This window comes from Coregonus clupeaformis, chromosome 11 (genome assembly GCF_020615455.1).
Source record: "Coregonus clupeaformis isolate EN_2021a chromosome 11, ASM2061545v1, whole genome shotgun sequence".
In the NCBI taxonomy this organism is placed as follows: Eukaryota; Metazoa; Chordata; class Actinopteri; order Salmoniformes; family Salmonidae; genus Coregonus; species Coregonus clupeaformis.
Window position 1 is genome coordinate 30,669,473 of NC_059202.1, and position 24,398 is coordinate 30,693,870.

Here is a 24,398-nt window from a genome sequence, read left to right on the forward strand (position 1 = left end):
CGCCCCATGAGACTTGAAATGACTGCCATTGATACATTTCTTTACTATTGTGTGTATTTTTAGACTGACAAAAGTCTAGAATGGCAATTACTGTGCAGGCAGTATGTTTGTACTGTAAGTTATATTTTGTATGATAGAGACTTAATAACAGAGGGTTGGACAAAGCCTATCTGGAATCATGCACTAGACCAGAGAGACTTTTCTGACTAGTGTAACAGCCGCTACTCATTTGTGCATGAATTTAATTACTGTTAAAGTTGCACCAGAAATGAAAGAGGCATCATGACAAATACTATAGTTTATGTTGAGATAAAATGGCAGTACAAAAATACAAAAATAAGTAGATACATTTGTCATTCAAATTTCACAGTAGGTACACGGGTACATGAAATTGAGTTCTATTTACAAGAAACTACTTTAAATTGTTCAAAAACAGTATTTGTTTTTAGTAAAAATCCCCAAAGTTATTAAATAATCTAGAATAAATGGGCATGCAGCACTATTCATTCACATCACAATAACCAATAGCTATTTGCAAATAGCTATCTGCCCATTTGGTTCAAATGGCCACTAGCATTTAAACGTTGAACAGATACATTCGGCTGCATAGTCTGGGGATCCGGTGAGTTAACTTTGAGTAAATTAATGTCATTTGGTCTTTCCAGACAAAATGTTATCATATTTTCAATCTGATAAGGCTAACAACATTTGTCAGATTTTTCAGTTACACTATATTAAGGTGTATTCAACAACCCGAATGGCATTATATTGAACTCATAATACCCACAAACATACAAAATAAACAAAGCCAAGACTTCAACAGGGGAGGTATTATAAAGGCTTGGAGTTGAACCAACAGCCTGATAAAATTGCTGCACACTGAACTAAACTGTTAATTTGAGTGATCAGTGGGAGGCTTATAAATTTGATTGGGCTCCAACGTAAACAGTGTCGTTCTCTGTGCAAGCAGAGTGAGAGGAGACATACTGTGCACTTTTGTTTTGGCTAAGTCTCTCATCACCTCCAAACAAACACTGAAATACAGACAGCAGTTGCCCTGTTTTGCTTAGAGCGAATTAAAACCATATTATCATCCTCTAAATGTGGTATCCAGTATCCAAACAAATTGATTTTTTTGTCATGCTGCTTTTAAGGGGACAAGGCACTTCATTTAGGGATATGAAAAAAACACAAAAATAAAAACAACTCTCCAAAATAAAAGAATGCCAGTTGCCATTCAAATACATGTACCTTAAAACAAAATACAATAAATATAGCTGACCTATTGATATATGGATTTGTATACAGGGTCAAAACATAAATAGAACAGATTTGATACCTTCTTCAATAAATAGTAGTGGTATTTATTTACAATATACACATATCTTCCTGTACTTAAAGCCCACTACATATTTCTCCACAGTTTCATGAGCAAATAATTCCATTTAACATACACTGCATGCATCAACAACTCCAGTATTGGTTTCCTTTCGGAATAAATTTAAACTGCTACTTCCAACAGGTTCCCCCACATCAAATATATAGTTGTTCTATGTACAGGGGGTAGGGATGGAGGGGATAAGTGATTGTAAAAAAAAGTAGTCAACATAAATCAGAACTTGGTGAGTGAACAGCGGGACAACGTTGGTTCACCTATCGAAGGTGATCTCTTGGAAATCTTCGTACCGCGTGGACTAAGCTACCTTTAGTACCAGGTGGACTGAAGTACCAGTTGGACCACACAAGAACTGTCCCTTTAGAGTGAATTCTCCTCACTGCCTTCCAAAGCCAGAGCGTTTCTTGGAACACCTGAGAGAGAGAACACAAGACAAAACTTTTAAACACATCCAACGCTTGCCAAATCAATGCAAAGTGCTAAGTACAGCCACATTATTACTAGTACTAAAAGTACTAAATATCTAAAGTCACATTAGAAAATCCATTCAATTTAGGTTGTTTATTCATTTATTGATTATACTTAGGCTATGTGTTGACAGATCAGGAACGGTGAAGGGGATTTACTAGAGCAGTTGCCATAGTGACGCACTCCTATGGAGCGCCCCAGGAAGCAGGTGGCTCTGCGGAGGTGGCAGGCGCTGGGGTAGGTGATGTTGTCGTTGCCACAGATAGGCACCTCGGACTTCAGCGGTATTGGGCAGGGGGTCATGCGGCACATGACACAGTGGGCACTGTTAGTCTGATCTGTCACACAGGTGTGGGTACCTGGGCACACCACGTTGGAGCACGACTCTGGACAGAACATGGACTCAGAGCATTAGCAATTCAGTATCGCTACAAATAAATACTGATTTGAAAACAATCATGTGGGTAATATTGCTGCAGTAGCACAATTAGTATTTGAAATAACCAAACTGCTGACATGCAAAATAACAGTACAGTACAGACGTGTCCTCACTTTTGCATTCTCCCTGGTACATGACCTCCAGATCAGGGTGTCCCTTACAGCGGGTCATCAGGAGGGCACACTCGTCACGATAGGAGTTCCCATCGCTGCCACACACAGCATGCTTTTTGGAGATGTTAGTGCAGTCGGGAGAGCACGCACACTGAGGACGTCCAGTCTTCAATGTACACACCTTTCCTGGGCCGCAGTTCACACCATCACAGGTCTCTGCAAAACATAGAGTAGAAAGTCAGTATTACTGTCGAAGCATTAACTAATCTTAAATGGTCTGTCATCAAGTGATCCAGATCCACTGCTGCTTAAGATTCATTCTCCACAGAACAGAACAAATGGATGTAAACTGTTGTCTTTAACCGCAGCATGATTCATCCAGCAAAACATTTACAATAAACACATATCTTGTTTATGGTCATACACAAGGATGTCTATGTCAGAACGGCTGATGTGGATATGGTGTAGGAGTCAAACGCAGGACACAGAAGCTTCGTCCAACAGACTTTACCAAACAAAAAAATAAACACTTGGCCTCAACTAAACAGGAGGCGAACGATTACGCAGCAGTGCGTAAAACACCTAATACTAGAGCGCACGAAAATACTGTGCGACTGTCCTGAACATACAAAATGCAAACAACGAGCAGCACCAAAAGACAGGCGGAACAATTACACACAACACACAACTAACAAAACGAGAATCTTATAGGAGACATAATTAACACTAAAAGGAAACAGGTGTACAAAGAAGACAAAACCAAACAAACATCGATAACATACAACGGTGGCAGCTAGTACTCCGGGGACGACGACCGCCGAAGCCTGCCCGAGCAAGGAGGAGGAGCAGCCTCGGCCGAAACCGTGACAGTACCCCCCCCCTTGACGCGCGGCTCCAGCCGTGCGCCGACCCCGGCCTCGGGGACGACCAGGAGGACGCGGAGCAGGGCGCGTGGGATGACCACGGTGGAACTCAGTCAGGAGAGACGGGTCTAAGATGTCCCTCCTCGGCACCCAGCACCGTTCCTCCGGGCCGTACCCCTCCCACTCCACGAGATATTGGAGACCCCCCATCCGACGTCTCGAATCCAAGATGGACCGAACTGTGTACGCCGGAGCCCCCTCGACGTCCAGTGGGGGCGGAGGAGTCTCTCCAATCTCACAGTCCTGGAGTGGACCAGCTACCACCGGCCTGAGAAGAGACACATGGAACGAGGGGTTAACGTGATAATCAATAGGCAGTTGTAACCTGTAACACACCTCGTTCAGTCTCCTCAGGACTTTAAAAGGCCCCACAAACCGCCGACCCAGCTTCCGGCAGGGCAGGCGGAGGGGCAGGTTTCTGGTCGGAAGCCAGACTCGATCTCCAGGTGCGTACACCGGACCCTCACTGCGGTGGAGATCGGCGCTCGCCTTTTGTCGACGGATGGCCCGCTGCAGATGGACGTGTGCAGCGTTCCACGTCTCCTCCGAGCGCCGCACCCACTCATCCACCGCAGGGGCCTCGATCTGGCTCTGATGCCATGGTGCCAGAACCGGCTGGTAACCTAACACACATTGGAAAGGGGTTAGGTTGGTGGAGGAGTGGCGGAGAGAGTTCTGTGCCATCTCTGCCCAGGGGATATACCTCGCCCACTCCTCCGGCCGGCCCTGGCAATACGATCTCAGAAACCTACCCACATCCTGGTTCACTCGTTCTACCTGCCCATTGCTCTCCGGGTGGTACCCCGAGGTAAGGCTCACCGAGACCCCCAAGCGCTCCATGAACGCCCTCCAGACTCTGGAGGTGAACTGGGGACCTCGATCAGACACTATATCCTCGGGTACCCCGTAGTGCCGAAAGACGTGGGTGAATAGTGCCTCAGCGGTCTGTAGGGCAGTAGGGAGACCCGGCATTGGGAGGAGACGACAGGCCTTAGAGAACCGATCCACAACGACCAGTATAGTGGTATTCCCCTGAGAGGGGGGAAGGTCTGTAACGAAATCCGCCGAGAGGTGAGACCAGGGTCGTTGTGGAACGGGCAGGGGTTGTAACTTCCCCCTGGGCAGTTGTCTAGGCGCCTTACACTGGGCGCACACCGAGCAGGAGGAGACATAAACCCTCACATCCCTGGCTAACGTTGGCCACCAGTACCTAGCGCTAAGGCAGTGCACTGTCCGGCCAATACCTGGATGTCCAGAGGAGGGGGACGTGTGAGCCCAATAAATCAGTCGATCCCGAACCTCGAGCGGAACGTACGTCCGACCCACAGGACACTGTGGAGGACTAGGGTCGGTACGCAACGCCCGCTCGATCTCCGTACCGACCTCCCACACTACCGGTGCCACCAGACAAGACTCTGGCAGTATGGGAGTGGGCTCAATGGACCTCTCCTCTGTGTCATACCGCCGGGACAGGGCGTCTGCCTTACCGTTCTGGGACCCAGGGATGTACGTGATTTTAAATACGAACCGGGCTAGAAACATGTTCCACCGAGCCTGACGAGGGTTCAATCTCCTAGCTGCCCGGATGTACTCCAGGTTACGGTGGTCAGTCAAAATGAGAAAAGGGTGTTGAACCCCCTCAAGCCAATGCATCCACACCTTTAGGGCCTGTACCACGGCTAACAGCTCCCTGTCCCCTACGTCATAATTTCGCTCCGCTGGGCTGAGCTTCTTGGAGTAAAAAGCACAGGGATGGAGTTTAGATGACGTGCCGGACGGTTGCGATAGTACGGCCCCAATACCGGCCTCTGACGCGTCCACCTCTACCTGAAATGGTAAAGCGGGGTCCGGATGCGCCAGCACCAGAGCCGAAGTAAACAGGTCCTTCAGTCTCCCAAATGCCCTGTCCGCCTCAGCAGACCACTGCAAGTGCGCCGGACCCCCCTTCAGAAGAGACGTTATGGGAGCTGCCACCTGTCCAAAACCCCGGATAAACCTCCGGTAGTAATTTGCAAACCCCAAGAACTGCTGCACCTCTTTAACCGTGGTTGGGGTTTGCCAATTACGCACGGCTGACACACGGTCAACCTCCATCTTCACCCCTGACGCGGACAACTGATAACCCAAAAAGGAGATAGACTCCTGGAAAAACAGACATTTCTTTGCCTTGACATACAAGTCGTGCTCCAACAGCCTCCTCAACACTCGGCGCACCAGAGCTACATGCTCGGCTCGGGTAGACGAGTACACTAGAATGTCGTCAATGTACACGACCACACCTTGCCCCTGCATGTCCCGGAAGATCTCGTCCACAAAGGATTGGAAGACTGAAGGAGCATTCATCAACCCGTATGGCATGACGAGATACTCGTAATGACCCGAGGTGGTACTAAATGCTGTCTTCCATTCATCGCCCTCCCTAATGCGCACCAAGTTGTAGGCGCTCCTGAGATCCAGTTTTGTGAAGAAACGCGCTCCGTGTAATGATTCCGTCATAGTCGCAATCAGAGGGAGTGGATAACTGTATTTCACAGTGATCTGATTGAGACTACGGTAATCAATACACGGGCGCAACCCTCCATCCTTCTTCTTCACAAAAAATAAGCTTGAGGACGCAGGTGGAAGTGGATGGCCGTATGTATCCTTGTCTCAGAGACTCGGCTATGTATGTCTCCATAGCCCCCTTCTCTTCTTGAGACAGAGGTTACTGTTATGATTTAACTGGATAGAACCCAAATGCAGACAAGTACACCAAGCCAGAGAAGTTTTAACAGGTTTATTATAATGTTCAATAGTCCAGGTTTCCAATAAATGGGGAAGAGCAAGTCCAGGTTACAGTGAGGGTACAGATCCAGGTCAGGGCAGGTGTGGTACCGTAATGTCCTAGTGTCCGTGGGGAGTCCAAAGGAGAGGTCCGATAGTGGAGAGCAGGATGGTGGTGGCAGGAGTGAAGCGGAGGCAGGAGTCAGGTTCCAAATATCTGTGGCACAGGAGAAAAAGTAAATAAACAGTCCAAAAAACACAAGCGCGAAAACAGACAGGTTGAGTCGGCAGCGAGACTAACATGGTTGTCTTGACTATGATCTGACGATGAGTGGCAAGTTTGACCGGGTCTTAAAGGGCTGAGGTGATTATGGTGAATGAGCTGCAGCTGGAACCCTGACTCCCGCACACCAGACTTCACTCCTGCAATCAAGGACAAACAGAGGGGAGGGGAAGAGCAGAGAGAGAGCTACCTAGCAGCAGTAGGCCTAACAGTACCCCCCTCTACGGACGCCACCTGGCGGCCGACAGGGTTTATCGGGATGTAACCGATGAAATTCACGGACCAGAGCAGGATCCACAATGAAGCTCCTGGGCACCCAGGAACGTTCCTCAGGACCATAACCCTCCCAATCCACCAGGTAATGGAAACCCACGACCCCGGCGGCGAACATCCAGAAGTCGCCGGACAGTGTAGACAGGACCCCCACCCACGATCCGGGGCGGAGGAGGGGGACGAGAGGGCGGGCACAGAGGGCTGACAGACACAGGCTTGATCTGGGATACATGAAAAGTGGAATGAACCCATAGGGAGGCAGGAAGCTGTAGCTTAACCGCGCAGGGGTTAACAATAGACAGTATCTTGAACGGTCCTATAAAACGCCGGCGCCATCTTCTTAGATTCTACTTTCAATGGAAGATCACGTGACTTAAGCCATACCTCTTGACCAGGAGAGTAACCGGGAGCCTGGGACCGGTGACGGTTGGCTTGCCTCTGCATGTATGACGAAGCTCGGGACAGAGCTACCCTGGCCTTCCTCCAGACCTTGAAGCAGCGGCGCATGTGGGACTGCACCGAGGGTACCGCCAGTTCCCTCTCTTGAGAAGGGAACAGGGAGGTTGATAACCCAGAGCACACAGAAAGGGAGACAAACCAGAGGAAGCGTTAGTCAAGGTGTTATGAGCATATTCCACCCAGGGGAGCATGGAGCTCCAAGACCCAGGGTTAGACCCTGTGACACAGCGGAGAGCGGTCTCCATCTCCTGGTTCGCTCTCTCGGCTTGCCCGTTGGTCTGGGGGTGATATCCAGAGGACAGGCTGGATGTGATGCCCAAAGCTTTACAGAAAGCTTTCCATACCTGGGAGACAAACTGGGGACCCCTGTCGGAGACAATATCAGTGGGCAGACCATGAGAGCGGAACACATGTTCAACCAAAATATCAGCCGTCTCTCTGGCAGTGGGCAGTTTAGGTAGGGCCAAAAAATGAGCAAACTTAGAAAAACGATCAATCACAGTAAGAATGACAGTCTTTCCAGACGAGGGGGGAAGTCCAGTGACAAAATCCAAAGCAATGTGGGACCAGGGCCGACTGGGTATTGGCAGAGGTCGTAGATGACCAGCGCTGGCCTGGGTGGAGTTCTTACTTCGTGCACAGACCGTACAAGCAGCAATGAAGGCTCGAGTGTCCGCCTCCATCCTGGGCCACCAGAACTTCCGTCGCACAAAGTCAAGGGTCCGAGTAACTCCAGGGTGACAGGTAAGGGGAGACGAGTGAGCCCACTGAAGTACCTGGGAGCGAACAGACTCAGGGACAAACAACCGGTTAGGAGGACCGCTCCCAGGGTCAGCTTGATGATGTTGAGCCTGTCTAACAATCCCTTCGATGTCACATGTAATGGCCGCAATACTGCAGGTAGGAGGCAAGATGGGTTCAGGGTTACTACCAGTATCAACAGCAGAATGAACACGAGACAGGGCGTCAGGCTTGACGTTGCGTGACCCAGGACGGTAAGACAGAGAAAAATTGAATCTCCCAAAAAATAGTGCCCACCTGGCTTGACGGGGATTGAGCTGCTTAGCTGACTGGATGTATGCCAGATTCTTGTGATCCGTCCAAACGATGAAGGGTTGTTCCGCCCCTCCAACCAATGCCGCCACTCCTCGAGAGCCAGCTTAACGGCGAGCAGTTCACGATTGCCAACATCATAATTCCTCTCTGCCTGAGAAAGCTTCCGTGAAAGAAAAGCACAGGGATGCAGTTTGTTATCTTCAGGAAAACGTTGTGACAAAACCGCACCTACCCCAGTGTCGGATGCATCCACCTCCACGACAAACTGGCGGTCTGGGTCCGGCTGCATCAGAATGGGAGCCGAGGCGAAGCGATGTTTCAGTTCTTCGAACGCTGATTCGGCCCCCTTCATTCCAAGCGAACGGTAGTGAGATGGAGGTGAGAGCGGTGAGTGGTGCCGCAATGCGGCTGTAGTCCTTGATGAACCTCCTGTAGAAGTTCGCAAACCCCAGGAATCGTTGAAGTTGTTTGCGGGTGGAGGGGGGCTGGCCAGTCCGTGACTGCAGAGATCTTAGCTGGGTCCATCCGCAACTCCCCCTGAGCGATTATGTAACCCAAAAAAGAGGTCTCAGACACATGAAATTCACATTTCTCCATCTTCACAAATAGTTTGTTCTCCAACAACCTTTGCAACACCTGGCGCACATGTAGTTCATGTTCCTGGGAGGACTCTGAGAAAATCAGGATATCATCCAGATAGACAAAAACAAAACGATTCAACATGTCCCGAAGGACATCATTCACGAGTGCCTGAAAAACAGCAGGGGCATTAGACAAACCAAAAGGCATGACCAGATACTCAAAATGTCCCAAGGGTGTGTTGAAGGCAGTCTTCCATTCATCACCTTTACGAATGCGCACCAGGTGATACGCATTTCGTAGATCAAGTTTCGTAAAGATGGTAGCACCATGAAGGAGGGGAAAAGTAGAATTAATCAAAGGCAGAGAATACTTGTTCTTAATGGTGATATTGTTAAGTCCACGGTAATCAATACAGGGTCTGAGGGTCTTATCCTTCTTAGCAACAAAAAAGAATCCTGCTCCTACAGGTGACGAGGAAGGACGCATAATACCTGCCGCCAAGGAGTCCCGAATGTAGTTCTCCATAGCCTCCGTCTCCGGCCGGGAGAGATTGTACAGGCGACTGCTGGGGAGCGGGGCTCCTGGCTGGAGGTCAATGGCGCAGTCATAAGGCCGGTGAGGAGGAAGAGAAGTAGCTCTGTGTTTGCAGAAAACGGATGCCAGGTCATGATACGCGTCAGGAACAGCAGAAAGATCCATGGACTCCAGTGGAGGTTGAGGCACAGTACTGGCAGGAGTCTGAGCAGAACACAAACAATTCACATGACAAAAAGTGCTCCATGAAACAATGCTACCTGTCACCCAATCAATGTGTGGATTGTGTCTTATGAGCCAGGGGATACCAAGGACCAGGGGGGTCTGTGGGCAGTCGATAATATGGAATTGAATGTTCTCCTGATGATTTCCCGACACTCTAAGACACACAGGAACAGTCTGATGGGTAATACGGGTCAACAATTGTCCATTTAGACCCTTAGCCTGCAGCGGACAGTCCATAGGAACAGTCTCCAAATCCATCTGTTGAGCCCACTCTCTATCCAAAAGCTTTCGTCGGCACCAGAGTCAATCAGCGCACTAACCGAGAAATTCTGAGACTGCCACTGGAGGGATGCCTGGAGCAGAATGCGGGGAGAAGAGGAAGAATCCGCTGCTCGGCTCACCAAAACTTCTCCCATTAATGATGAGCCGGGCCTTTTCCCGGACGAACTGGGCAGGAAGGAACGAAATGACCAGCTTCTCCACAATACAGGCAGACCCGAGCCTGAATACGACGTGCACGCTCCTCTGAGGACAACCGTGCACGACCCACCTCCATGGCTTCGGGTTCAGTGCTCCTCGTATCGACTCGGGAAGACACGGCTTTCTCCGTAGGGAAGATGCAGGGAGGAGTTTGTTGATGACAGACACTCCTCTCCGGCGGCGCTCCCGAATCCGATTATCCAACCTGATAGTGAGTGAAATAAGATTATCCAGCGTAGGCGATTCATCATATGACACCAATTCATCCTTTAAAGTCTCAGACAAAGCATTGATGAACACTCCTTGTAATGCCTCGTCATTCCAACCACTCACTGCTGCTAAAGTCCGAAACTCCACTGCCATCTCCGCCACACTACGAACCCCCTGCCGAAGAGAAAACAACCGTTTCGCAGCCTCCTTGCCTCGTACGGGGTGGTCAAAAACCTTCCTCATCTCCGTGGTGAAGGCCACGTAAAGCGTTGCAAATGTCCGACTGACTCTCCCAGACCGCGGATCCCCAGGCACGAGCGGAACCGCTAGTAGAGTTGATAAGGTAGGCAATACGGGCTCTTTCTGAGGCGTAGGTGAGGGGCTGTTGTTCAAACACTAACGAGCATTGAGTCAAAAAACTCGCCACAGGTTCCCATGTTCCCGTCATAGCGCTCTGGAGCAGGAACAAAAGGCTCTCTGATCTGGGCTGAAGGGGTAGTAAGGGCAGACACTTGATTGGTGAGTAATTGAACCTGATTAAGCAGCACCTGACTGTCCTCAGCAATCGTCTTAAACAGGGTATCATGTCGGCCAAGTAAAATGCCCTGATTGGCTATGGCAGTCCAAATTTGAGTGCACTCTGGGGTGGTATCCGAGCTACTGTCTGCTGGGTTCATGTTGGTCAGATCATACTGTTATGATTTAACTGGATAGAACCCAAATGCAGACAAGTACACCAAGCCAGAGAAGTTTTAACAGGTTTATTATAATGTTCAATAGTCCAGGTTTCCAATAAATGGGGAAGAGCAAGTCCAGGTTACAGTGAGGGTACAGATCCAGGTCAGGGCAGGTGTGGTACCGTAATGTCCTAGTGTCCGTGGGGAGTCCAAAGGAGAGGTCCGATAGTGGAGAGCAGGATGGTGGTGGCAGGAGTGAAGCGGAGGCAGGAGTCAGGTTCCAAATATCTGTGGCACAGGAGAAAAAGTAAATAAACAGTCCAAAAAACACAAGCGCGAAAACAGACAGGTTGAGTCGGCAGCGAGACTAACATGGTTGTCTTGACTATGATCTGACGATGAGTGGCAAGTTTGACCGGGTCTTAAAGGGCTGAGGTGATTATGGTGAATGAGCTGCAGCTGGAACCCTGACTCCCGCACACCAGACTTCACTCCTGCAATCAAGGACAAACAGAGGGGAGGGGAAGAGCAGAGAGAGAGCTACCTAGCAGCAGTAGGCCTAACAGTTACACATGGCTCCGCGGAAGCGCTGCTCCTGCCTGGAGGTCTATCGCACAATTCCCCTGTCTATGAGGAGGCAACCGCGTCACCCTCGTCTTGCTAAACACGAGTGCTACTTCCTCATACTCAGGGGGAATGTGCATTGCGGGCACTTGGTTCGGACTCTCCACCGAGGTCGCCCCCACGGAAACACCTAGACATCGCCCCACACACTGGGCAGACCACTCCTTAAGAGCCCTCTGTTGCCACGAAATGGAGGGATTATGGGTAATCAACCAGGGAAGCCCCAGCACCACTGGACACGCAGGAGAGTCGATCAGATATAACTGAATAGTTTCCTCATGACCCCCCTGCGTACTCATCCTAAGTGGTGCTGTGACCTCCCTAATCAACCCCGATCCCAACGGTCGGCTATCTAGTGCATGGACAGGGAAGGGAGCATCAACAGGAAGGAGGGGAATCCCTAACTCTACACAAAAATTCCGATCAACAAAATTCCCAGCTGCGCCTGAATCTACTAGCGCCTTATGCTGGGAATGAGGTGCAACCTGTGGAAATCTTACAGGTATACATAAGTGCACAACAGAGAGCTCTGGGTAAGTGGGGCGCCTACTCACCTGGAAGGGCTCCCCAGTGCGTGGCCTGTTGTCCCGTCCCCCTGGAGACCCTCCCCAGCACCTAGCCGCAGTGTGTCCTCCACGGCCACAGTTGGTGCAGGGGACTCTCTAGCGCCAGCACCCCCGAGCTCCATAGGGCTCGGCTCGGAGGTGCTGGAGGATGGAATGGACGGCCCTCACTCGGGACGTCCGCGGGTGGCCAGCAAGGTGTCGAGACGGATGGACATGTCCACCAACTGGTCGAACGAGAGGTTGGTGTCCCTGCAGGCCAGCTCTCGGCGGACGTCCTCCCGTAGACTGCATCGATAGTGGTCGATGAGGGCCTGCTCATTCCACCCTGCATCCGCCGCTAGAGTCCGGAATTCCAGGGCGAACTCCTGTGCGCTCCTCTTCCCATGTCGGAGGTAGAATAGACGCTCCCCCGCCGCTTTCCCCTCAGGTGGATGGTCGAACACGGCCCTGAAGCGGCGGGAGAACTCCGCGTAGGTGATGGTGGCGGCGTCTATCCCCCTCCATTCGGCGTTGACCCACTCCAACGCCTTGCCGGTGAGACAGGAGATGAGGGCGGAAACGCTCTCGTGTCCCGAGGGCGCCGGGTGTACGGTGGCCAGGTAGAGTTCCACCTGCAGGAGGAACCCCTGACACCCAGCAGCGGTGCCGTCATACGCCCTCGGGAGCGAGAGCCGAATCCCACTGGATTCCGGAGCTTGGATGGGAGGACTGACCGATGGTGGTGGTAAGGTAGGTGGAGGTGTGGGTACCCCTCTGGTCTCCCATCGGTGCAGAGTATTAATCATGTCCTGCAGGACGGTCCCGAGTTGTAGGATCCTATCGTCCTGCCCGCGGACGCGCTCCTCCAATGACTCGGGCGCTGCTGCTGCTCCTGCTGACTCCATAGATGGTGTGTAATTCTGTCAGAACGGCTGATGTGGATGTGGTGTAGGAGTCAAACGCAGGACACAGAAGCTTCGTCCAACAGACTTTACTAAACGAAAAAATAAACACTTGGCCTCAACTAAACAGGAGGCGAACGATTACACAGCAGTGCGTAAAACACCTAATACTAGAACGCACGAAAATACTGTGCGACTGTCCTGAACATACAAAATGCAAACAACGAGCAGCACCAAAAGACAGGCCGAACAATTACACACAACACACAACTAACAAAACGAGAAATTTTTAGGAGACATAATTAACACTAAAATGAAACAGGTGTACAAAGAAGACAAAACCAAACAAACATCGATAACATACAACGGTGGCAGCTAGTACTCCGGGGACGACGACCGCCGAAGCCTGCCCGAGCAAGGAGGAGGAGCAGCCTCGGCCGAAACCGTGACAGTCTAGTCTGTAAGAATGTGTCTGAGGTTGTGTCTGTTTCCATAACTGTAGGATCCCTGTAATAATGAAAGCAGGGCTAAGCCTTAGATGGATGGAGGGGTGTTTGAGCAGACCAACCAGTTCAAAGGCCTGTCACTGGGTTTTACAGGCTGAAAGATGTGAAAACGCAGGCTCAACTGACACTAGTTGACTCGCCAAGGCCCAGCCAGGTCAATAGGAAGTCTCCCAGTACTGTAACCCTAAAACAACACAGATATACCATCGCCACCTTTCAACAGGCTTCTCAGGACCTGTTTGATCCTGATAGAGAGTGATGTTCGGCCCTGATCCCTGAGAGCAGGACTTTATTGCCTTTCTCTGCAAGCGCTTGCTTTAATATCCTGTTATTCTCCATCTCCAAAGAGGCCAACTCTGCTACCTCTGGGTTTCTTGCACGAGTATCATATTCGTCTCCCTTCCTCCCAGGGAAATCCAAGAAAATCCCTTTTTCTGTTATGTTTTGCTCCGGTTCACTGGCAGCTCGTTGCAATTCATATACAGTACCAGTCAAACGTTTGGACACACCTACTTATTTCAGGGTTTTTCTTTATTTTTTTTACTATTTTCTACATTGTAGAATAATAGTGAAGACATCAAGACCAAACAAATGAAAATATATTTTATATTTGAGATTCTTCAAAGTAGCAACCTTTTGCCTTGATGACAGCTTTGCACACTCTTGGCATTCTCTCAACAAGCTTCATGAGGTAGTCACCTGGAATGCATTTCAATGAACAGGTGTGCCTTCTTAAAAGTTAATTTGTGGAATTTCTTTCCTTCTTAATGTGTTTGTGTCACGAATACCGCCGAGGCTGCTCCTCCTCCTTGTTCGGGCAGGCTTCGGCGTTCGTCGTCCCCGGAGTACTAGCTGCCACCGTTTGATGTTTTCGATGTTTGTTTGGTCATGTCTAGTTTAGTGCACCTGTTTCGTATTCTGTCCTGATTATGTCACCTATAAGTTTCCCTGTGTTATGTTTTGTAGTTGTGTGTTATTGTTCCACATGTCGTGTGTTGTAGGTTCGGTGCCTTGTCTGAGTTTAGTGTTTTACGCACTGCGCGTATTTTGTTCGCCTCCTGTGTTTGAGGCCGTTTCTTTTTGTGTCTATTTACAAGTACAGTAAAGTCGCTTTGACTGATCCTCTGTGTCCTGCGATTGACTCACCCACCGCATCCACATCAACACATTTTCTGACAGAATAACACACCTCTTTACTATGGAGTCAGCAGGAGGATCGGGTCAGCTGCCAGGACGCCAGGATCCAGCAACTCGGATCTGCCATGCAAGAGGTAATGGACACCCTGCACCGATGGGAGAGAGGAGGCTTGCCCACACCTCCTCCTACCTTACCACCACCATCGGCCAGCCCCACCATACCAGCTCCGGAGTCCAGTGGTATTCGGCTCTCGCTCCCGAGGGCATATGATGGCACCGCAGCCGGGTGTCAGGGGTTCCTCCTTCAAGTGGAGCTCTACCTGGCAACCATACACCCGGCGCCCTCTGGATACGAGAGCGTTTCCGCCCTCATCTCCTGTCTCTCCGGCAAGGCGTTGGAGTGGGCCAATGCCGAATGGAGGGGAATAGACGCCGCCACCATCAGCTACGCGGCGTTCTCCCGCCGCTTCAGGGCTGTTTTCGATCATCCCCCTGAGGGTAAAGCGGCGGGGGAGCGTCTGTTCCACCTTCGACAGGGGAAGAGGAGCGCACAGGAGTTCGCCCTGGACTTCCGGACTCTAGCGGCGGATGCGGGGTGGAATGAGAGGGCCCTCATCGACCACTATCGGTGTAGCCTGCGTGAGGACGTTCGACGAGAGTTGGCCTGCAGGGACACCAATCTTACCTTCGACCAGTTGGTGGACATGTCAATCTGTCTGGATACCCTGCTGGCCACCCGCGGACGTCCAGAGTTGGGGCCGTCCATTCCATCCCCCAGCACCTCCGAGCCGAGCCCTATGGAGCTCGGGGGTGCTGGCGCTAGAGAGAGGAGGAGAGAGATACCGAGGAAGGCCGTCCCCTGCACCAACTGTGGTCGTAGAGGACACACTGCGGCTAGGTGCTGGGGAGGGTCTCCAGGGGTTCGAGGCAACAGGTCGCGCACTGGGGAGTCATTCCAGGTGAGTAGGCGCCCAACTCACCCAGAGCTCTCTGTTGTTCACTTTTGTATACCTGTAGTATTTCCTCAGGTTGCATCTCAGTCCCAGCATAAGGCGCTAGTCGATTCAGGCGCAGCTGGGAATTTCATTGATCATAATTTTTGTGTGAGGTTAGGGATTCCCCTCCTGCCCGTTGATGCACCCTTCCCTATCCATGCCCTAGATAGCCGTCCGTTGGGATCTGGGTTGATTAGGGAGGTCACAGCGCCACTTACGATGAGGACGCAGGGGGGTCATGAAGAGATTATTTAGTTGTATCTGATCGACTCTCCTGCGTATCCCGTGGTACTGGGGCTTCCTTGGTTAATCGCCCATGATCCCACCATTTCGTGGCAACAGAGGGCTCTCAAGGAGTGGTCTAACCAGTGTGTCGGGCGATGTTTAGGTGTTTCCGTAGGGGCGACCATGGTGGAGAGTCCGAACCAGCTGCCCGCAATGCACATTCCCCCCGAGTATGAGAATTTGGCACTTGTGTTCAGCAAGACTAGGGCGACGCGATTGCCACCTCATAGACGGGGAGATTGTGTGATAGACCTCCTGGCGGGTGCGGCACTTCCGCGGAGCCATGTGTATCCCTTGTCTCAAGAGGAGACGGCAGCTATGGAGACTTACATAGCTGAGTCTCTGAGACAGGGATACATACGGCCCTCCACTTCCCCTGTGTCCTCGAGTTTCTTTTTTGTGAAGAAAAAGGATGGAGGGTTACGCCCGTGTATTGATTACCGTAATCTCAATCAGATCACTGTTAAATATAGTTATCCTCTTCCTCTGATTGCGAGTATGACGGAATCATTACGCGGAGCGCGTTTCTTCACAAAACTGGATCTCAGGAGCGCCTACAACTTGGTGCGCATTAGGGAGGGAGATGAATGGAAGACAGCATTTAGTACCACCTCGGGTCATTATGAGTATCTCGTCATGCCATACGGGTTAATGAATGCTCCTTCAGTCTTCCAATCCTTTGTGGACGAGATCTTCCGGGACTTGCATGGGCAGGGTGTGGTTGTGTACATTGACGACATTCTAGTGTACTCGTCTACACGAGCCGAGCATGTAGCCCTGGTACGCCGAGTGTTGGGTAGGCTGTTGGAGCATGACTTGTATGTCAAGGCAGAGAAATGTCTGTTTTTCCAGGAGTCCATCTCCTTCTTGGGTCATCGGTTGTCCGCGTCAGGGGTGGAGATGGAGATGGAGATTGACTGTGTGTCAGCCGTGCGTAATTGGCAGACTCCAACCACTGTTAAAGAGGTGCAACGGTTTTTGGGTTTTGCCAATTACTACCGGAGGTTTATCCGGGGTTTTGGACAGGTGGCAGCTCCCATCACTTCCCTGCTGAAGGGGGGCCCAGTGCGTTTGCAGTGGTCGGCTGAGGCGGACAGGGCGTTTGATAAACTGAAGAACCTGTTCACCTCGGCTCCGGTGCTGGCGCATCCGGACCCCGCTTTAGCGTTCCAAGTGGAGGTGGACGCGTCAGAGGCCGGTATTGGGGCAGTATTGTCTCAACGCTCAGGCACGCCTCCTAAACTCCGGCCCTGCGCTTTTTATTCTAAAAAGCTCAGCCCGGCAGAAACGAAATTATGACGTAGGGGACAGGGAGCTGCTAGCTGTAGTTCAGGCCCTAAAGGTGTAGAGGCATTGGCTTGAGGGGGCTCAACACCCTTTTCTCATTCTGACTGACCATCGTAACCTGGAGTACATCCGGGCAGCTAGGAGACTGAACCCTCGTCAGGCTAGGTGGAACATGTTTCTGACCCGGTTTGTTTTTAAGCTTACTTACATCCCAGGGTCCCAGAACGGTAAGGCAGACGCTCTGTCCCGGCGGTATGACACAGAAGAGAGGTCCATTGAGCCCACTCCCATACTGCCGGAATCTTGTCTGGTGGCACCGGTGGTGTGGGAGATTGATGCGGAAATCGAGCGGGCGTTACGCACCGACCCTACTCCTCCGGAGTGTCCGGTGGGGCGGACGTACGTGCCGCTCGAGATCCGTGATCGTCTCATATATTGGGCTCACACGTCACCCTCCTCTGGACATCCAGGTATTGGCCAGACAGTGCACTGCCTTAGTGTTAAGTACTGGTGGCCAACATTGGCTAGGGACGTGAGGATTTATGTCTCCTCCTGCTCAGTGTGCGCTCAGTGTAAGGCGCCTAGACACCTGCCCAGGGGGAAGTTACAGCCCCTGCCCGTTCCACAACGGCCGTGGTCTCACCTCTCGGTAGACTTTGTCACTGACCTACCCCCCTCCCAGGGGAATACCACTATTCTGGTCGTTGTGGATCGGTTCTCTAAGGCCTGTCGTCTCATCCCAATGCCGGGTCTCCCTACTGCCCTACAGACCGCTGAGGCTTTGTTTACTCACGGCTTTCGGCACTACGGGGTTCCCGAGGATATAGTGTCCGATCGAGGTCCCCAATTCACCTCTAGAGTCTGGAGGGCGTTCATGGAACGTTTGGGGGTCTCGGTTAGCCTTACCTCGGGTTTTCACCCTGAGAGTAATGGGCAGGTGGAGAGAGTGAACCAGGATGTGGGTAGGTTTCTGAGATCGTATTGCCAGGACCGGCAGGAGGAGTGGTCGGGTTATATCCCTTGGGAAGAGATTGCCCAGAACTCTCTTCGCCACTCCTCTACTAACCGGACCCCTTTCCAGTGTGTGTTAGGGTATCAGCCGGTTCTGGCACCATGGCATCAGAGCCAGATCGAGGCTCCTGCGGTGGATGAGTGGTTTCGGCGCTCGGAGGAGACGTGGAACGCTGCACACGTACATCTGCAGCGGGCTATCCGTAGACAGAAGGCGAGCGCCGATCTCCACCGCAGTGAGGGTCCAGTATACGCACCTGGAGATCGAGTCTGGCTCTCGACTCGAAACCTGCCCCTTCGCCTGCCCTGCCGGAAGCTGGGTCGGCGGTTTGTGGGGCCATTTAAAGTCCTGAGGAGATTGAACGAGGTATGCTACAAGTTACAACTGCCTAATGATTATCACATTAACCCCTCGTTCCATGTGTCTCTCCTCAGGCCGGTGGTAGCTGGTCCACTCCAGGACAGTGAGATAAGAGAGACTCCTCCGCCCCCACTGGACATCGAGGGGCTCCGGCGTACTCAGTCCGGTCCATCGTGGATTCGAGACGTCGGATGGGGGGTCTACAATATCTCGTGGAGTGGGAGGGGTACGGTCCGGAGGAACGGTGCTGGGTGCCTAGGAGGGACATCTTAGATCCCTCCCTCCTGACGGAGTTCCACCGTAACCATCCCACGCGCCCTGCTCCGCGTCCTCCTGGCCGTCCCCGAGGCCGGGGTCGGCGCACGGCTGGAGCCGCGCATCAAGGGTGGGGGTACTGTCACGAATACCGCCGAGGCTGCTCCTCCTCCTTGTTCGGGCAGGCTTCGGCGTTCGTCGTCCCCGGAGTACTAGCTGCCACCGTTTGATGTTTTCGATGTTTGTTTGGTCATGTCTAGTTTAGTGCACCTGTTTCGTATTCTGTCCTGATTATGTCACCTATACGTTTCCCTGTGTTATGTTTTGTAGTTGTGTGTTATTGTTCCACATGTCGTGTGTTGTAGGTTCGGTGCCTTGTCTGAGTTTAGTGTTTTACGCACTGCGCGTATTTTGTTCGCCTCCTGTGTTTGAGGCCGTTTCTTTTTGTGTCTATTTACAAGTACAGTAAAGTCGCTTTGACTGATCCTCTGTGTCCTGCGATTGACTCACCCACCGCATCCACATCAACACATTTTCTGACAGTTTGAGCCAATCAGTTGTGTTGTGACAAGGTAGGGGTGGTATACAGAAGATAGCCCTATTTGGTTAAAGACCAAGTCCATATTATGGCAAGAACAGCTCAAATAAGCAAAGAGAAACGACAGTCCATCATTACTTTAAGATATGAAGGTCAGTTAATCCGGAAAATTTCAAGCACTTTGGAGGTTTCTTCAAGTGCAGTCGCAAAAACCATCAAGCGCTATGATGAAACTGGATCTCATGAGGACCGCCACAGGAAAGGAAGACCCAGAGTTACCTCTGCTGCAGAGAATAAGTTCATTAAAGTTACCAGCCTCAGAAATTGCAGCCCAAATAAATGCTTCACAGAGTTCAAGTAACAGACACATCTCAACATCAACTGTTCAGAGGAGACTACGTGAATCAGGCCTTCATGGTCGATTTGCTGCAAAGAAACCACTACTAAAGGACACCAATAAGAAGAAGAGACTTGCTTGGGCCAAGAAACAAGAGCAATGGACATTAGACCGGTGGAAATCTGTCCTTTGGTCTGATTGAGATTTCTGGTTCCAACTGCTGTGTCTTTGTGAGACGCAGAGTAGGTGAACGGATGATCTCCGCATGTGTGCTTCCCACCGTGAAGCATGGAGGAGGAGGAGGTGTGATGGTGTAGGTGTGCTTTGCTGGTGACACTGTCAGTGATTTATTTAGAATTCAAGCCACACTTAACCAGCATGGCTACCACAGCATTCTGCAGCTATACGCCATCCCATCTGGTTTGCGCTTAGTGGGACTATCATTTGTTTTTCAACAGGACAATGTCCTAAAACACACCTCCAGGCTGTGTAAGGGCTATTTGACCAAGAAGGAGAGTGATGGAGTGCTGCATCAGATGACCTGGCCTCCACAATCACCCGACCTCAACCCAATTGAGATGGTTTGGGATGAGTTGGACTGCAGAGTGAAGGAAAAGCAGCCAACAAGTGCTCAGCATATGTGGGAACTCCTTCAAGACTGTTGGAAAAGCATTCCAGTTGAAGCTGGTTGAGAGAATGCCAAGAGTGTGCAAAGCTGTCATCAAGGCAAAGGGTTGCTACTTTGAATAATCTCAAATATAACATATTTTTTCATTTGTTTAACACTTTTTTGGTTACTACATGATTCCATATGTGTTATTTCATAGTTTTGATGTCTTCACTATTATTCTACAATGTAGAAAATAGTAAAAAAATAAAGAAAAACCCTTGAATGAGTAGGTGTGTCCAAACTTTTGACTGGTACTGTATGTTTTCACAAATCAATGCAGATTTAAATATAGGTCAGACATGGAGCACTAGTCAACACCCAGGAATGCTTTGAAGCACTGGAAATCAGTAGCCCCCATGGGGAGGATCAACTGTTGGGCCCAGTCCAGTCTGACTCTGACAGGCAGTACTATGATAATAGACCAGCACTTCCCCGTAGTATAGCATGTACATTGATGCTGTAGTTTTGTTCTTTCAGTCTGACTAATGATCCAGATAGTGCTCCACATTATGAGGAACAGACGTCTGGGCATGTGGCAAACATTTCTCCTGTGGTAAACAGGAATTCATTTTTTTATTCTCAGAGGGGAGGCAGCCAGGCCTGTGTCCCAGCCAGCATTGGGAAAGAATTAATGCAGAGTGAATTAGAAGAGAGAGGAGGAGGAGGAGGGGGAGGAGGAGGGGGAGGAGGAGGGTTATTGTCCATTTATTTTATTCTATCAATGTCATTCGATTGCACTGCAAGTTTGCAGGGATATATTGGGGACCAGTTCCAAGGAGGGATGGACCCACCTCTCGATAGGGATATACAAATGCAGCTAAATTATTGAAGTTTATAGCTTGTCTTTTACAACTTGTCTTCTTGTTACTTTTGTCATTCTAGATCACTTGAGGTTATTCACTTATCATTGAAGCACATAATTGATGAGAACATTTCATTATTTCCTTTTGCTGACATCTGCCATCATATAATGCTGCTTGTTAATTCGACTAGTTGGTTTACACCTTTTTGGTAATCAACAGCATGCTGGAATAGCTTTTATATCCCTTAAAATAAGACCGCTCCATAGCAGTGAAAACATGATCGATCATACAGTAGTTAGCAGGAATTCTACTACATTTTGAAACTAGGATTTTATTTATATTTGGTACATGCTAAAGGCTTCAGCCTTGCTGACACTAATCCTCCTCACGTGGCTTAAAATAATCCACTACCCTGGCAAGAGATCACATGGACTTGTTAAAGTGCCACCACAACCTTAGTTTATAAAAATTTGAATATATCCTTGAGTGAACCTGAATACCCATGGTGAAGGCTTCCAATAGTGGAAGCGACTCAAAACAGCTGGACAGAGTTAGATGGAATGACTGGCCGAGATCCACATTTCACAAAACTTAGAAACTTCTGGAAATTAACTTAACTTGGAAATTCCATATGGATCAAAGTTATCCCAAGAAGAAGACAGGTGGTCTAGTTATGGCCAAATGAGCTGCCATTTGGAACTATGATCAAAATGTGACCCCTTAACTTATTTGCTTCATTCATTGCCAGTTATGAGGGGACCATTTGGATAACCTAAACCCATCTAACTTGTCTGAGGCACCTTTGGTACACTACCAGCGATGTGGTTTGCCATAAAATGATAAAGAATCAAGAAATCAGCATCTACTTCTGTTTGTCAAATGGTTTGAGAAAAAGCAAAACTCCCTTATAAATGATAGGGTTATGACACTGTCAATTTAATACAGTTGGTTCACAGCAGGTAATTCTGCGAGTTCTATTGCGTTGTTACCTTTGCACGGTTTGCAGGACACGATTCCCAGGAAGCCCAGCAGGCTGACCTCATTGATAGGCAGACTGGTGTTGGACCAGGCCGTGTCCAGACGGCCCCCGGAGCAGCATTCCTCCCTGCTGACCCCACGCATCAGCACCATGTCACAGCGCTGCTCTTGGCTCTGCTGCAGCCAGCACATCCCCGCTGAACACACCACAACAAACACAACAACGCATCTAGTTGGAGTTTTTCTACATAATTGATATACATGATTGTACATGATTGACATATGTAGATATACTTTGATGTATACAATGGCCTACTGGAAATACAAATAGCCCACTTCAGAGCCATATTATAGATGCATGGCTCTGGGGCACTTGTACAATAGCCAGGATTCTGTTTACTTTACATCAAACTGGGCTGAATGGGCCAGACCAGTCCGTAGCCAGACCTGGCTGACTGTCCACACACAATACACTTCAGCAGCATCTAATCCACCAATTCAGACAGGAGAGTAGAGACCTTTTGCACAATCATGGAGTTTTGTTTACAGGTTTTAGGACTCATCACCACCACAACCCATAAACTCTCACATATTACTTTGTAATATATAAGGTATTCTAACGTCCCTAAATGAGAGAATAAAGTTACTTTGGAACCCATAAACATGCAGTTCTGCATACTAATTCCAACCAGTGATGAAGTAACTGTTTGCATGTAATACATATAGCGTTATTACGCTGTAGTAACACCATGCACACCTGCACTCCGTTATTCTCAGTATCAAGCAAGCAAAACTATGATTTAAATTGGTTCATGGTCATTATTCACAAATCCTGTCAATCCTGTCAATCAAGTACTGTCAATTTGTTTTTTTTAAACACACACACAAAAAAGTTTTATTTCATAATTAGTCTACATATCAAACGTAATTTTAGATTTAAAAAACTTTACCCACCATTTACAGGATATCTTCCAAACATTTGACTCAAAGCAACTGTCACACCGAAAAGAGCAATCAAAAAGCCCATGGTGATGGTAAAAAAAAGAAAAAGTTGTAAAATAACACTTTGGGCAAAACTTTCAAAAAGTCGGTTTGTAACTTGGCAAGGGAGAAGTTCGCAGAGTTCTCTCTCTTACTTGAATGAATGTGTTGTAAGTGATGTCGTTCCCCTCTATATAAATATTTAGCCCAGACTAAATTATGCTGCTGGGATGGGCGATGCTCTCAGCCAGTTATAATGCTGGAACCGGGCTGGAACGGACAGTGTTCTACGTGTTCTACGTTCTGACTCAATTTCCAGACAAGAGACGTCCCCTCACCAGAGTGCAACAGACGCAACTGGACCATGCGTTTTCTGATTACGGTGGTATTGTGAATGTAGTGTAGGCCTAGCATATTTCGAATAGGTTTTGCATCATTTAAAATTATTATATGGGAATAGATAATAAAAATGTTTTCATTCAAATATTTCAAATAATGTAGAACCACTTCAGAACTTTCCAGTCCATATCATATAGCTTTCAATTGTGTTACTTGGAAATAATTATCTCTGTGGACAATGTTGACTATAATAAATAACAACAATATCACAATTATTTTTTTATTGTATTGTTTACTGATAATAGGATAGATGACTTGCAGCTTTGATTATAGCCTAGATTGTTTTAGGTCTGTAGTGACCATAGTGACTTATGAGGCATATTATTATTAAAATTGGAAGCAGTTTCTTACTTAACACTTGCCTGGCTCTGTTGTCTAGGTGCTGTCTGGTTTGGGTTGCATGTTCTCTCCTCCTAATTGAAATCCACAGAGTGTGAGATGTGATTATGGGAGACTGTTGGTGTACAAGTACATTGTGCTTTGTGGATGTGTGTTAAAAGTTTCTTATGGATTAATTAACAAAACAAATTAAGAACAGTTAAAGAATTCAATACATCAATCATTCTTAATTTCCCTCAGTGCAGACGTGCCTTATTTCCTTAACTATACACACTATTATTGCACTGTAGATGAACCTAAACAATATGCAAAGTGAATCAGTATAATTAACTAAACTATGAAGCAAGATACATCCTGCCCATAGACAGTCTCAATACCACTAAGCTAGATGTGGTTAGATAACTACCAACATGTTAGAGATGGGGTATCAGCCTTTAGGCGAGCCAGGGGATAGGCTTTTTCAATTTTTATTGGGGAGGACTCATTAAAGCTAATAAGTGATAAAATACATTTGTGGCCCCAAGTCAGTCTTCAACAGCAGCAGGGCCACCAACACAGAGAAGC

General features: G+C 49.2%; 1 protein-coding gene across 3 annotated transcripts; it reads right to left on the reverse strand.

Annotated features, from left to right (window-relative positions):
* Positions 1–283: 283 nt before the first annotated feature.
* On the reverse strand, positions 284–23,327 carry LOC121576758 (follistatin-related protein 3). Of its 3 annotated transcripts, none has more exons than XM_041890187.2 (5): positions 23,070–23,327; positions 22,127–22,312; positions 2,417–2,632; positions 2,048–2,250; positions 284–1,809 (listed from the first exon to the last, which is right to left on the reverse strand). In XM_041890187.2, exons 1-5 carry the CDS (start codon positions 23,140–23,142, stop codon positions 1,654–1,656), a joined length of 834 nt encoding a protein of 277 aa, XP_041746121.1. In that variant the 5' UTR covers positions 23,143–23,327; the 3' UTR covers positions 284–1,653. The 3 variants fall into 3 exon arrangements, with proteins under 3 accessions (XP_041746121.1, XP_041746122.1, XP_041746123.1); XM_041890188.2 differs by having other exon boundaries at positions 1,662–1,809; positions 2,023–2,250; XM_041890189.1 differs by having other exon boundaries at positions 1,719–1,809; positions 1,979–2,250.
* Between the last annotated feature and the right edge of the window lie 1,071 nt (positions 23,328–24,398).